Raw genomic sequence first — 16,869 nt, 5'->3', positions numbered from 1 at the left:
AAACGAAAAATACATATATGAAGAAAATAAAGCTGTATTATTTATTGTCACTCACAATAAATTTATATCGACGTTTAAAACCGTAAAATTGTTTTCATACGTTTTTTTTAAGAACGAACAAATTTTTTCATTTTACAAAAACAGGCTATTACTGTCAAGTTTGGTACTGTATACTCCAATCATAAATATTTTAAGAAATTACATTATAATCTTAAATGTTACTCAATAGTTATTTTAAACTTTATTTTTTATCCACAATTATTTAAATAAAAAAAGAGAATAAAATTAACGTTACTTAATATTTGTAACAAGCACATCTAACTCTTTAAAAAATGACCCGAGTCTCACTCCGTCAAAGCTTGTCAAATCTGCGACAGGTGAGTTCATCCCCACATCATTACAACAACAACAATTGCAAATTAAAAAATCGAAATTGTTGGTTTCCTCCCAGTTATGTTTGAGCTATTCGGCATAATAATGTAATTCAAGTTAGCATTTTTACCCTTGCGAAAATGCATTCGCCCAATTACAACATACATAATATGTATGGTTGCTGTGATTGTGCCACGGTGATATTTAAATACATTTGAAAGTGTACGATGTTCGTTTAAAACTTAATAATATATACATATGTATGTAAAACTTGTTACATTGTCTAATTTATTTTTATTTTTTCTAGCTTCGGTTGAATTCCATTAAGAAGCTTTCTACTATTGCACTAGCACTTGGAGAAGAACGAACCCGATCCGAATTGATTCCATTTTTAACTGAAACAATTTATGACGAGGATGAGGTATTATTGGCATTAGCTGATCAATTAGGCAATTTTACAAGTAAGTACTTCTATATTTTATATTAGCATTATTTAAAGTGTGTGGAGATAAACTTAAATTAATTAAATCGTTTAACAGTCATAATACTTGATATGATTGATATATAATGAACAAATTTATAACAAAACCATGGCAGAAAATGAAATGTCTTAAGAAATAAATGAATTTAAAATTTTTGTTAAAAAATTTAAAAATCAATTTATTAATAATTGAACAAAAACTATATTTTTTGCGTTTAAAATGTATAAAATATTGAGGTAACAAATTAAAAAAGGTAAGTGATGAAATACATAATTTGGTGTTTTAGGGGTGAATATCATTTTAAAGAGAGTTTTAATACCTGGAATTTATTGATCATCACATTGGGATTTATTGAGATCATAATAGAGAATAAACATTGGGATTTATTGAGATCATAATAGAGAATAATAATATGAAAAAATTATGCCAATACCTCCTACAGTTTTATCGTAACTACAGAAGTAAATACGGATATACAAGGTGGCGCATAAGTAAACTTCCGATGTTTTTTGGCTGTAATTAAAAAAAAAATGAATTATATTCATTTGGTCTTTTAATTTTTTTTTACATCAAGTCGAGAATATGATGTCATGTAAATGGCCGCCGCCACAGTTGATTGTCATTTGAGCTCTTTTTATGGCATTTTCCATCACTTTGGCCAAAACTTCCGGTGATAGGTCCTCACATTCTTGACGGATATTGTCTTTAAGAGCTGCAAGAGTCTGAGGCTTGTTGACATAAACCGGCGACTTCAAAAAGCCCCACAAAAAGAAGTCTGGAGTGGTCAAATCAGGCGATCTTGCTGGCCAGTGCAAATCGCCAAAACGAGAGATTAGGCGCCCGGGAAATGCATCCTTCAGCATATCGGTTGTGGCACGTGCAGTGTGTGCCGTTGCACCGTCCTGTTGGAACCACATGTTTTCCAATCCCAATTCATCAAGTTGCGGCAAAAAGAACTCGTTGATCATTGCTCTGTAGCGCTCACCATTCACAGTAACCGTTTGGCCCGCAACGTCTTCGAAGCGGGCCAAACGGTTAATCAAGAAAAGGAGCTCGATTTTCAAAATATCTAAGCGTTTAATCAAGAAAAAGTACTCGATCTGTGATCACTCATATTTCTGACAAAAACTCGATTTTTTATATAAAAACTCACAATATCTAAAATCGCTAATAACTTGGCCAATGAGAGTTTAATCAAGAAAAAAGGGCTAGATCTGTCATCACTCATGTTTCATCCGATTACTTATATAAAAACTCAAAATATGTACATTGATTTACATGTATGCTGTTGTGGCTTGGACTGGACAACGTCTGTCGGGTCAGCTAGTTTTAAATAAAAACAAGTAAGAGAGCTATATTCGGCTGTGACGAATCTTATATACCCTTCACCAAATTATACTTCAAAATACAAATTTGAAATATTTTTAGGTATATAAAATTTATTTTTTTTTCCAAAGTTGTTTTTATTTTATGGGAAACATTTTTTTTTTAAATTTTCTTTTATTTAAAAATATTTTTTTTAAATTTAAAAAAAATTTTTCTGGTTTTTTAATTTTTTTTTGGCTAAAAAATATTTTTGTAGTTTCAACGTACTATGCTCTTATATACGTCGTTGCAAAGGAATTTGAAATATCTATCATTAGATATCCATATTGTCCATATTAATGACTTAGAGCTAGTTTCTTACTTGTCAGTTAAACTCAGCTTAACACGCTGTTATATTAATCCTGAAACATATTTTGCCGGAATTTAACCAATGATTGTGTTTCTCACTAGTGGATTAATTTTGTTAGCATTGCCATACTTTTCAGTCAAATCACATGTTTATTCTTCAAATTTTTTCATATAAATATGGCAATACTATACATTTTATAAGAAAAAGCTACCGCGTTACATAACTTTTTTTGTAAATTTTAACTTTCTAAAAGAAAAAGCGACATAAAAGTATATAAAATGTATATTAAAAATTATATTGATGTTAATAAAGCAAATAAAAACAAAGAGCTGCTGTGCTGAATTGTTTATTTAATTTTCCATCTGTTTGTGCTTTGGCATTTTATACTTAGGTTTAACTCACCAATGATGCTCAGTTAAACCTAGATTATATAGCATATAAACAATAAGTGAGAAACACAATTTTTAGTTTAATTTAGGTTTAAGCGAAGAATGTAGATTATCTCTATCCCAGAAGCTAGCTCTTAGTAATCCAGATATTGGTAAAAATCTTCTCACGAAGGTGAAGTGTATAATTAGATTTTATTTTAGTTTTTCTCGAAATATGTTAATTATACCCTTCACCATGAGTGGCAAGGGTATATACATAGAAGTTTGTCATTCCGTTTGTAATTTCCACATTTTTCATTTGCGACCCCATAAAGTATATATATTCTGGATCGTTATAGATAGCGGAATCGAAATCAACTGTGTGTGTTGAAATCAACTTTCCGAAGCCCCTAAACTTACAAATATTGATACATCAGTTGCTATTTGAAATCGAGAAAATCGGTCCACTTACTGAGATATAAGCAAAAAACAAAATAGACCATGTATTTTGTTAGTGTTTCATGAAATCATGTACATTAGAGTTAATTTCAAAAATCTGATTTGCGGGTATCATAATTTTTCTGAAGGTTTTTGCGTAAATAAAAATAATGGTGTCCTGGGTTGTGATAGAAAGGAAATATTGGTACCGTTTTGATAAGCATAAAATGCATTTTCATCGTGCATGTTTAAAAAATCTAAAATTATATTTTTTTTTATTTTTTTATGAAATTTGCGCCCTCTGTTTTGGATTTTTGGAACTATTTTTAAGGATTCAATTGTATTAATTTTTGATGCAGAATGGACTGGTAAAATCAGATTTGCAATATATTCAACCGTTTTTGCTCTATAGAAAAATGTGCTCAAAATGCGCGTCTTTATGTGCGTTGAACCACCACAAGGAGTGAAAATTTTCCAAAAAAAGGACGAAATTATTTTTATTTACGCAAAAACCTTTAGAAAAATGATGATACCCTAAAAACAAATGAGGTGACCTGGTCACAAATGAACTCTAATATACACATCTGCTCAAAATAATAGATACACCTAATTGGAAAAAATTTAAATGGCGGTAACATTGAAAATTTCCTCGCAAGCGTTAAGAATACATCATATTATTAAAATTTCTATCTGGCAATGTCATGTCAGTCAAAAATCTGGCAACTATTTGCTTTCATGTTGATTTTTAAAAACGAATTTATTTGAATTACAAAAAATTATTTGCTCATAAAAATAGATACACATCAGTAATTTGTAATTTGTTTATATATAATTTTTTTTTGTGCAATTTTTTGTTCCTATTTACGTGAAACAGTAAGTATAATTAAATTTTAGCAACAATTTTATAAAAAATAGGACCCTTTGGAAGAAAATGGGACGAAATCATCATTGTACCGAAGATGAGAAAAAAATTGTTCAAACGATGAGAAATCAAGGAAAATCATTACGGGAAATAGCAAAGAGCATAGGAAGATCTTTACATTTTGTCCAAAATGCTTTATCTAAAAAACAAAAAAGAGAAACTCGCGGTAGACCAAAGAAAACCAGTCCAGAAACAGATAGGCGGATCGTCCTTATGGTTAAAAAGACCCTTTCATATCATCGAAAGCTATTTCTGCGGAGCTATGTAACGAAATCAGTCCACAAACAGTTCGTCGTCGTCTTTTACAAGCTAAATTGCCGGGAAGAATTGCCAGAAAAGTGCCACTAATGCGCCAAAAAAATATCAAGACAAGATTAGAATTTGCTAAAGAGCACTTACAATGGTCCGGGTGTGAAGGCGAAAAAAAATGGAGAAATATTTTATGGAGCGACGAAACAAAAATAAATTTGTTTGGAAACGACTGCCAAAGAAATGTACGCCGACCAAAAGGAAAAGAATTCCACGTTAAATTTACAAAAAAGATGGTAAAACATGGCGGGGAAACATAATGGTTTGGGGTTGCTTTTCATGGAATGGTGTTGGTCCGATATTCCGAATAGAAGATACCATGAATGCTAGTGGGTATAGAGACATATTGGAAAATATGCCATTAATATGGACATTCCAGCAGGACAACGACCCAAAACATAGTTCAAGATTAGTTAAAAACTGGTTCTTGGAGAATAACGTACCTGTTTTAAGCTGGCCCAGCCAATCCCCTGATTTAAACCCAATAGAAAACTTGTGGAGTGAATTAAAGATAAGGCTTTCGAAGGAAGTTTTCAAAAATAAAGACGATTTATGGGAGAAAACGCAAAAAATATGGTACGAGATTCCATTGGAGAAGTGTCAGAACTTGATATCCAGTATGCCCAGAAGAGTGGAGAAAGTTTTACAAAACAAAGGTGGATATACTGGATACTAGCTTTACTTTAATAATAAACTAATTTTTTTAAGATAAAATTTATTAGCTTTTGTTTAATAAGAATTTTTAAAAATGTATCTATTATTATGAGCACCAAATTTTTCGAAATTTAAGAAATTTAATTTACTTTATAATATTTATTATTAATTATGAAATATTTTGTTTTTGTTTTTTACTCTCCTTTTAACTATAAATAAAAATCGACTGAATTTTTTTTATAATTTTACAATATACCATTATTTTTTTTCGTTTTTAAAAAATAAATTTTGGTGTATCTATTATTTTGAGCAGATGTGTATGTATATAATCACATAATAAGAAAACACAAGTTTAATTGTGTGTTTATATGAAATATAAACACACAACTAGAGAGAGTTATTTATAATGAGTTCTCATATGAGCACAAACACCCAACAACAACATTCTACAATGTGGAATGAGATGAAATGAGATCTCATTACAAATCAAACACACGCATGCATAATATGTATGTATTTGAGTGTTTCGTTTATTTTTATAATTTTTGTTGTTGTTATTTTTTTCCAACATAGTCCTCTTTTATAGTATACTAGCTAAACCCGGTGTGCTTCACTACCCGTACCGTAAAGATTTACAATATATTTACCCCCATTTTCTCAATCTCTGGTTATTTTTTATCGTGACGATAAACTGACAGTTCTCATACAAACAAAATGTTAATTGGAGGTTTATCGTTACGAAAAACGATAACCAGATATTGAGAAAATGGGGGTTAGTCTATCTGAAATTAGTTTCTGTTCATGTGAAAAACATGGATTTTCTAGATTTAGTCCGCAAATTTGCAAAGACTGACCTTGAGCTTTATCAATTGTCATTCAAATACTAAGCAAATAGGAAACTGCAATCGAATAAAATCAAATGGCATTTCCGAAGTTATAATTCGGTCGTTCCGATTAGAGGTCGCTCCGATTAAATTGTTCATTAATTGCCTTACTGTCGAGTGCCACTACAAATACGCAAACAATCATACATACAAACAAACACACACACATTGACTTTTATATATATATAAGGGTTTCAAATGTATAAAAATTTTAACATTTACTTAATATTTTTGGTAGTCCGCTCACTTCTGTACTAAAAATTAATATTGATAGCTGCTGTAGCTTTCCCTATATATAATTTGTCATTATATCTATGGAAGGTGCCACGCCCACTTTGGCTTCAACTCCCATTTTGCCCTCAAATATTTATACAAACGGTGGTATTGCTCATTCAAAATTTGAGGACTATAGCTTTTATTGTTTCCAAAATATATGATATTTAAAATTAACTTTGTATGGGAGGTACCACGCCCACTTGAAAATTCAAAACAAAAAGTATCCTATTGTTCCTTCCAGATATAAAGAAACATACAGTCAAAATTTCAAGCAAATCTGTTTAGCCGTTTAGACGTCTATAGACTTCAAACCAACAAATATACATATATACATATAAACACACATTCACTTTTATATATATAGATTTACACCTACGCCATAAACATGTTATAAGTTGTTTATGGTGATAAACTAGTTTAAAAAACTTGTTTATCCATACAAAACAAAAACAGATTTGTAACTAGCTTTTGAGATAAACTAGTTACAAACAACGAGTTTTTGCTAATGCAACTCTGTTTTCCAAAATTTTTCTGGCAAAAAAAGCAGTTTTCTTTTAAAATAAAGCCAAACTGTAAGAAAAAGTTTAAAAAAATTATTAAAAAGTGTTTTTTATATAATTTGGACAACGAAAATAAAAGGTATGTTTATATGTACATAAATATGTACGTTCAGCAACGTTTTTTCGTAACAACGTCCATATTTTTATTAAATTTTTTTACATTGAAGTCAGCTGTTTTATGACTTGTCAAAAATAAACCACTTAACTGTCTAAAATGCTGATGTAAACGGTATAGTTTATGAAAGTAGCTTATGATCATAAACTAGTTTGAAAATTACAAGTGTAAATGCACTATTACACTGTAAGATTTTTCTCTCATAAGATTTTATTATTCTTCTTTAAACTTGCATTCGCGTTTACACACAAAGATTTTTATTGCAGACAGTTTGCACATTAATGTGTATGTTTGTGTGTATGTAGGTATTACGAACGAAAACACAAAACGAATTGCAAGTACATCAGAGTGTGTACCGCTTTCTATTCTTATTGCCTCTCTTGCCTATAAAGTAAACTTTCATGCGAGGAAAATCTGCATGAGTAAACGGCGACATACAATTGTGCAAGACTTGTTTTGTTTATTTGGTTAGTTTTCACTGAGCAGTCGTAGTGTAAATACATATGATTGTCCGGTTTTATGATTTTCTTCATGTTGTTGGTATATGAATTGTTTTGCATGAGTAAAGACGTATATATTTATAAATACAGCCGCATATAACTCTGTTACTTGTTTTTTCCCCTAAATTTCTTGTTCATGTGGCCTGAGACACGTTAATGGTATGGCGAATTTGTAATAACTAGGGGGCGGATTTTCATGCATTTATTATTGTAAAATATTCGCCTAAAATAAATCAAAATATGACCTAAAAACTTAAAATATATGCGCATATATTTAAGTACATAAACATAAAGTAATTAACTATGATCCGCGCAATGTCCAAAAAATACACAACAGTGTTCCAACAGTTAGGACTCTTTAAATTATACCATGAATTAATATGGCTAAACTTCAATTAATCCCCAGCTTACGATATGCTAGTAACGTAGCTAGTTATGTAACCGGTTGTCACCCTAAATGATAGGAAAATCACTAGTTCAGGACAGTATCCTAGAACTGCTGGAAAATGACTGTAAGGAGCGGTAACTGTGTATGTGGAGTTAAAAAATCTTTCGATAACGAAATCTCTTATTAATCGGAATTGCAATGAAAACAATTATGACTGTTTTCGATACATTTAATGAATTTTTTATACTTAGAAAAAAATCTAAACTTTTTTGAAGCAAAATGTTTGAAATGATAATTGTCAACTGCTGATTGAGAAATGAAGAACTTAATGCCAGTTTCTCGATGTCGAAAGAAGTAATTCTATAATATTCAATGCTATTTCTATAACAAAGTCGACAAAAAACTTTTTGTCCAGACAATATATTGCCCATTGTCGACAAAAAATTATATTTTTATTAAAAACATGGATAATATGCATATAAATATGCATTTTATAAAAAATATAACAATATATGTATTATCAATAAAATATGCACTAACAACTCGATTCCATTTTACAGCAAAATGTGCGATTCGTATAGATAATTGGTCAACATTGTATTTGGACGTCCGAGAAAAAACATGCATTTGCATATAAATCCGCCCCCTATTAATAACATAAAAATTGTTTAACCAAATTTTGTCATTTATATCTCATTACAACGATAATTACGTACACATTTCTATTATTTTGCATTCAATTGCAAAAGTATTTATTTAGTAGCAAAATTTTTACAAAAACTGAAAATGTTTTTCTTAATTTTGGCGATAATACAGTTTTTGGGTTATTTTGACCCAAAGGAGATACAGGGTTAATTTCCAAATTTTTTTTAATGTAATATTAATATAAATAAATCTACATATTTCTAGAAAACAATGCAGAAAGTTAACGAGTTTCTCCTATTTATTTCATACTAGTATCGCCCGGTGGAAAGAATTTTAAAAAAAATTATGTTCTGCAAATCTAGAGAAAATAATCTTTAAAACCATATATGTTTCATCAATATTGGTCGACAATAACATACTTAAAAGTGTACCACAAAAAAACGTGTGGCCTATTTATATATAAGATAAATAGAAAATTTTGCATATATCTGAACTTTGACCTCGATGCGGGTCCAGAAATCGTTGTCCGATTTGGCTCAAATTTTCAGCATATAACTTTTAGGCCTAGTGTCACAATATTCCAAGGGATGTATCCAATCAAAATTTGTTTCCACGGAAACGACGTTTTTATCATTCTAACGTACTATTGTTATTTGATTATTTCTTTCAAAGCGATAATCATATTCTGCTTTGGGTTGTTTTTTCATTTCTTTGACGGGTTCAAGTGGAGAATTTTCGTAATATTGCCTCGTATTGTACCAGTTGCTTTGTATCTTAATCAGCATTTGGCATATTTTAACATAATAAATCGTCTTCATTACATTGCAGATGACAGGCGGGGCAACGGTTTAAAGTGCTAGGAACGATTCGTTCTCGGTAGCAGTTGAGGAAACTGCACCAACCGGCTCTTAATTGTGCTAATATAGTACTTGAATGCCTGGGTAATTGCCTCTCACAATCCGATACCGCAGGGGGGTGTTGGTTTAGGACTCTGTTGCATCTGTAGCCATTAATGGCTTCAGTAACCGCCGTTTGATGCAACAATTTTCGAGCACTTGCAATAGACAATCGGTTGACGTCCGATGGTATGACGTCTTCGATGTCGCTGCGAAAGTGTCGAAAGTCCATCCGGATGTGTCGGGGAAGGGGATCCTGCATCAGAATCTGATGGTTGGGGTGACTCGGCAGATGGCATGCCAACAGGAACTGTCTAGTCAATAACACATTATGTTGTCTGACCGACAGTAACCTGGTCTCCTCATGTAGATGATCCACATTCGTCATCTTGACACAACCGGTTGCGATCCGGAGAGCATTATTTTGGGCCGTTTGTAAACCTCGCCATTGGGTGTCGCTAAGGAATGAGGTCCATACTGGGGCGGCGTAATTGAGAAAAGCGACCAATCGCCTTGTATGCCAGCTAGAGCTTTAAGGACCTTCTTCCTATTTCTAACCTTTAGGTTGATGTAGGTTGTGTGTCTTGAAAAGTGAAGGAGGCTGTCGAAGACTACCCCTAAAATGTTCAGGTTTTTATTGTAAGCAGAGTTTTTATTGAAGTGAAAAATATTTGATTTAAAAAATATTACAATATCAAAAACTATTTGATCATAATAACAAACATAAGTTGTGTTTAAACAAGTACAATACAATTCTTTAAAACATAAATTCAACACTTCCCCTTGTTTTTAAATAATTATTTAATGTTTAAACGATCACATAAAAATTTCAATCGAATTTTTGATAACGGCTTTGTTAACATATCGGCTGCTTGCCGATATGTTAACACTTGCTGCACCGATAAATAGCCATCAGTAACCATCTCTCGAATAAAGAAATGTTTAATAGCTATGTGTTTCGTACGTTTATGAAACTCAGGGTTTTGTGCCAAACGAATTGCTGCAGTATTGTCAATTTGAATACAAGGTATTTGACTAATTTATTACTTCTTTAAAAAGCCTTGACAACCTAGTTCCTTTGCAGCTTCGTTAACAGCAACTATTTCAGCTTCGGTAGTAGATGTTGATACCATTGCCTGCCTCTGACTTAACCATGATATGGCACCACCTGCATACGCCACCGCAACACCTGATGTTGACCGACCAGTAGTGACTTGTGACTTAGGTCCTTTTTTATTATAAACAATGCCAACGTCTAAGGTTCCAGCTATGTATCCAAATACACGTCGCACATCTTCTTTAGTTGGATTATCTAAAGACCTTGACAAATAACCTACACTATATGCCAGGTCTGGCCTAGTTCCCAACATTAGGTACATCAAAGCACCAACTGCTTGTCTATATGGAAATTCAATATTCTCTTTATCTTTTTCTTTGTCATTTGTAATAGAAACTTTCTCCATTGTCGTAGTGACAGGACGACATTCAGAAAAGTTAAATTTACTTAATATTTTCTTGGCATATGCTTTTTGATGAATCTTAATATATTCTTCCTTCTTTTCTATCTCTAATCCAAGAAAATATGATGCTTCCTTGTTAACAATTTTGAATTCTTTTTTCATTTCTTTCATAACATCATTTAATTCATATTAGAAGCTGCTATCAAACCATCATCTACGTACAACGCAAGTATTATTTTATTTCCATTCTTCTCCCTTACGTACAAACAGGTGTCAGCTGAACTATTTTTAAATCCAAGTTGTTTAATATAATTTCCAATTCGTGAATTCCAGCATCTTGGAGCTTGTTTTAGTCCGTATAACTTTTCTTTAAATGGCATACTCAATTCGTTCCATCATTAAATCCTTCTGGCTGCTTCATAAATATGTTTTCTCACCATACAAGAATGCTGTAGACACATCAAAATACTTAAAATTGAACGAATAGTGGACATCCTTGCCACTGGACTAAATGTTTGATCGTAGTCGAGACCCTTCTTTTGGTTAAAACCTTTTATTACCAACCTGGCTTTATACTTATCAATCGTACCGTCTGGATTTGTTTTGATTTTATGCACCCATTTTCCAGGAAGAGCTTTGTAACTATTTAATAATTCTGTTAGTTACCAAGTCAGGTTTTCTTTGAGCGAATTCATTTCGGCAATCATGGCTGTTTTCCAATTCTCTTTCTGATCGCTTTCAGTAGCTTCTTTGTATGTACTAGGAGTTTGGATTTTGTTTACATATTCCATCGATGTAAGTACAATATCATGATTTATATTATCAATGATAACTGTACGATTACGCAACCGCTTTGTGATAGACTCATCATTCTCGGAATCTTCTTCACCTTCTCGCAAACGTTTACTGCTTCGCGGTTCGGCATCTTGCACCGCATATTCACTACTACTTTCCATACTTAGGGTTTCATCTTCAGTTTGTTCACTTAGGGTTTCATTTTCTGTTTGTTCACTTAGGGTTTCATTTTCTGTTTGCGCTTCGACATCTTGCTGCGCATCCTTAAAGCCTTCGAAGTCTTCACAATCACTTTCACTATCGTATAATTCTTCTTCGTTGTTTTCTTTTATATTTGTAGTTATAGATATATCATTATTTTTGTTCTTTGTTTTAGTATTATGTTTAACCTTGTCCACATATTTGCGCAGCCGGTAACGCTTTCCAAAAACTTAACATCTCTCTACAGTTCAACACTGTTTTTATCTTTAATGTACACGCGATATATTTCATCTCCATCATAACCAACAAGAAATCCTTTAATTGCTTTCTTATCTAACTTCTTACGTTTTTGACTCGGTATATGAATGAAACATGATGATCCGATAATTCTGAGATCACTTATTCTAGGTTTCTTTCCATGCCACAGTTCAAATGGACTAATATCTTTGACGGAACTCTTTCCTGTTCGATTTAGAATATAAATAGCTGACTTCACAAATTCAGCCCACGGACTATCAGGAAACATTCTTGTTCGAATATTTAAATGTTCGCGCCATCTCTACGATTGTCATATATCTCGGCCTTACCATTCTGTTGAGGGGTGTATGGAGCAGTTAGTTTGTGATTAATACCATTAGCTTTGAAAATGTTTTTTATATCATTACTAATAAACTCTCCACCATTATCACTGAGAACTGTTTTAATAGTGTGGCCCTGACTTTTTGCATTATCTAGCATTTCTAATAGGGTATATTTTGCACACTAATAACAAATCTGGCAACGCATTTTCCTTTTTCAATGTCAAACCGTTATTTATTTCATTAAACAAATTCTTTAATTTTGAAATATGTATTGAAACATCTTTTTTATTATTCCATTGAAATGAAAAAAGTTCAGTACACATCTTAAATAATTGGTCTTTCGATGTTGCCTCGAATTGTTTCAAAGCTTCCCACATTTCAAAAGCACTTTCCTTATCCATCACTTTTTGATCAATTTCATCACTAATTGTGCTTGATGATGCTTTTTGCATAGCAATTGGCTTTTCTATAAAACTCACATTGTTTTTTGTGTTCTCTTAGTTTTGCTTCCGTTGACTGACCTTCAAGGGGCTGTGGCTTATCGAGCTTATTCTCAACCACATCTATTGCACTTTCATAAAATTCAAAAAGGTCTCTAACCTTTCTCTTCCATATAGGCCAATTGGTCTCACCAGATAGTTGCTTGATGATTTTACAAAATTCCATTTCTTGAGTCTTGATCTTTCTTGATCTTGAGTTTTCTTGTGTCTTGAATTATCTTGCGTCTTGAAATATCTTGAGTCTTGAATAATTTTTCTTATTATTCACACACAATTATTTTTTAATATTTAAAAAAAAAATTTCTTTAAATTTTTATTTTAAATTTCTAAGACTTCTGGCACATAACCTATTGTACAGGACTGTTCTGTAATCCACGTGATTTCAAACCACATCCCGTTTTAAAATCACACGTGTGATTTGTGCCTGTTCCATAAATCAAACCGATATTGTATTTTTCGGTGTGATTTTAAATTTTCGAAAGCACAAGAAAACAGCTGATTCTTTTATTTTAAATGTTTTGTTTTGCAAATAATTTTGTAGAAATATTAAAGTGAAAATAAAAAATGCCTGGAGCTTCTGTTATATCTTACTGGAATTCAAAAGGAATGGAATTACATTTTATAAAAATTTTGCAAAAAACTATGGCGCAAGCTCAACCACTATCTCAAAAACAAAACAAAACAGCAAAGCTGCCTCAATACACAATTGCTTTTGGTTACCACTTGCTTCAACTTTGTTGCAATTTTTTTTCCAATTAGCGCAAAAATCTTAACACATATTGATAACTTATCTAACAAATATGTATTATAAATTTTATGCTGAATTCTATAATTAATTTAAAGATATTGAACATATTTTAGACAACCATTAAACAATTTTAGTCTGACAAGCTTCCATGTATTTTCGAAAATTATAAACAGCTGACAACTGAAAACAAACCTGAAATCACAAGAGCAAATAAACTTTTTACAGCAGAAAATGTGTCTATCGATTTTTATTAAATTTTAAGTGTTTCTTTTAATAAAATCAGTAATTCTATAAGAAAATTAATAAATGACACATTGTTTAATTTATTCAAGTAATTTATTTTTATATTTTCCATATAATAGCCACAGAAATAACCAAGTGATTTGAAAACATTAGTGACTTTGCTGAACGTTTTAAAATCACAAAATTATGTGCACAGAACACCTTTTATGTGATTTCAAACCACTTTTACAAAATGTGATTTGCAGAATTTTTATAAAATGTAATTCCATTCTTTTTAATTCCATTAAAGATATAACAGAAGCTCTAGGCATTTTTTATTTTTACTTTAATATTTCTACAAAATTATTTGCAAAACAATACATTTAAAATAAACGAATCAGCTGTTTTCTTGTGCTTTCGAAAATTTAAAATCACACCGAAAAATACAATAACAGTGTGATTTACAGAACAGGCACAAATCACACGTGTGATTTTAAAACGGTATGTGATTTGAAATCACGTGGATTACAGAACATACCTGTCAAAAAATATTACAATATCATTATTTGATCATAATAACAAACATAAGTTTTGTTTAAACAAGTACAATACAATTATTAAAAACATAACTTCAACAGTTTTGAAACGGGGGGCAGCAAGTGTCGTAGTGAATCGTCTATGTAGTTCGTAAAGCTGTGCCAGTCAGCTTTGTTGTAGTTAACGAACGTGCGCTTATCTGGCTCCACAAAGTCGCTAGACTTCTCTACTGTGATCAATATAGGGATGTGATCGGAGTTTAATGCCGTTTGGGCTTGCCAGGTGGTATGGGCAAGAAGCATCTTCTCATATGGCACCAATTTTAACAGCCGTTGCACTGAATTGATGTTATGTTCCTTCTAATTACGTCCTGACAGACAGAACATGTCCATTGATTTGAACAGGGTCTGCTGTGTCCGGGGGATGGGGATTGGACAAAAGCTTGTCCGGGGGGTGGAGTTTGGACACGGGATTGTGGGATCGTAATTATGGGGGTAGTGCTGGGGTTCTGAGGCTGCGTACTACAACATGATCCTACGAAGCTGGGGTTCCAGTCGCGGTGACTGGTGAGTCCTGAGCACCTTTTCAGGTGACACCAGTTATTACAAACGGTGTATTGTACTGAGGTGGTGTTACGCATTATGCGTTGTTGACATACTGAACAAAGCCAAATACTGGCACCTGGATTCTGTTCAATGCCGGCTATAATTATTTTGCTCATCTGGGGAAAAAACTTTGGGTTTGTACAGCTGTCGCTGAGTTCACAATCTTTGGCCGAATATGATTCGGGTCGTTCCGGAACGGAGATCCAATTGTCGTGGGAACGTACATTCGTTGTTGTTGTAGAAGCAGTGTTTGCTGAGTTGACAGCCCTTGGGCGAGTGAACTCGTGTCATTCCGGTGAGTAGAACCGGCTGTCGTGGGAATGCATTACATTCGTCGCATCATCTGGTGGCATAACTAATATATCATATGCATCATAATAATCGCTAATGTAAATAATAAATAATTATGTAAATAACAGCTTCTTGAGGTAGCAAAAATACATTTTGACCTTTTAAAAACCTTTCCATGTGCCATAATGAAGACGATAAAAACATTGTAAAATTTATTACTATAATCGACAAATTCCACAATTGGGGACAGTAATAAAAAAAACTTATCTTCTAATAAACATTTTCACTTTTTGTTATAATACTTGGTTTTTATTTAGTTACTGTGTCTCCGATTATAAAATCAATTGAGTCTAATAGCCCTGACAGACATAGGATTTGTATACTATACTACATGTGTGTCAACCTTAGGCTTGCCAGATTTGAAATTGTCAAAAAAACGTATATCGAAGTTAAAAAAGCAGTACAATTGAGTAAAAAGAAATACAATTGTTTATTTTCAAAATTTATTTGAAAAAGCAACCACGTACATAACTCTTCTTGTAAATTTTAACTTTCTAAAAGAAAAAGTGACAATAAAGTAAATAAAATTTATATTAAAAATTATATTGATGTTAATAAAGCAAATAAAAACAAAGGGCTGCTGTGCTGAATTGTTTATTTTATTTTTCATCCGTTTGTGCTTTGGCATTTTATACTTAGGTTTAACTCACTAATGATGCTCAGTTAAACCTAGATTATCTATATATATAAAAGAGTAACGTTACTGACTGATTCATCATCGCACAAGCCAAACGGCTGAAGCTAGAATCACGAAATTTTAACTGCGGGTTCCTCCCTCCCTAAAACGATCCGATAAGAAGGGATTTTTGGAAATTCGAACGTTTAGGGGGTAAAAAAGGGTAAAAGCGGGTAAATTCGGTAACCTTATATCTTCAAAACTAATAAAGATACAAAAAACTTAAAATTGCATGTTACTCCATTTAAAAAATAAGCTGACAAATGTTTCGTACTTTTTGGAAATTCGAAACATTAGGGGAGAAAACGGGTAAAAACTGTATTTTGGTACTTTTTTTGTACCCTGTGTATCTTTTAAACCAATAAACATAAAGCTAATTCAGAAGGTGTCCTAATTTCAGAAGTACTAAAATAATAACATGAAAAAATACGACTGTTGTGAACAACCCCTCATAACTAAGTGTGCTATTTCAAATCTAAATCAGCTGATATAAAAAACCGATACAAAATAAAACAAGTACAAACATTTTCTGTTACAATGCCAAGTGAGAAAACTAAAATATGCATGGCTATTCCTGATCTCACTTTCACCATTCACCCTATTTTTGAAAGCATAATTACAACAATATAATATAAAATAAAATTTAAAAAATTATATAATTAAGGTTAAACAAATTATGTGTAAACATTTCTAATAAGAAATTCTGAGA

General features: G+C 32.0%; 1 protein-coding gene across 4 annotated transcripts in view; it reads left to right on the top strand.

Annotated features, from left to right (window-relative positions):
- Positions 1-16,869, top strand: part of Pp2A-29B (Protein phosphatase PP2A regulatory subunit A) — a 149,305-nt gene that overhangs the window by 12,284 nt on the left and 120,152 nt on the right. For all 4 annotated transcript variants that reach the window (XM_065502578.1, XM_065502581.1, XM_065502582.1 and 1 more), the window contains exon 2: positions 680-833. In XM_065502578.1, coding sequence (XP_065358650.1) covers positions 680-833 — 154 coding nt within the window. The remainder of the gene's footprint in view (positions 1-679; positions 834-16,869) is intronic.

Source organism: Calliphora vicina, chromosome 2 (genome assembly GCF_958450345.1).
Source record: "Calliphora vicina chromosome 2, idCalVici1.1, whole genome shotgun sequence".
In the NCBI taxonomy this organism is placed as follows: Eukaryota; Metazoa; Arthropoda; class Insecta; order Diptera; family Calliphoridae; genus Calliphora; species Calliphora vicina.
The sequence above is the reverse complement of the archived record's forward strand: the minus strand, read 5'-3'. Positions and strand labels throughout refer to the sequence as shown.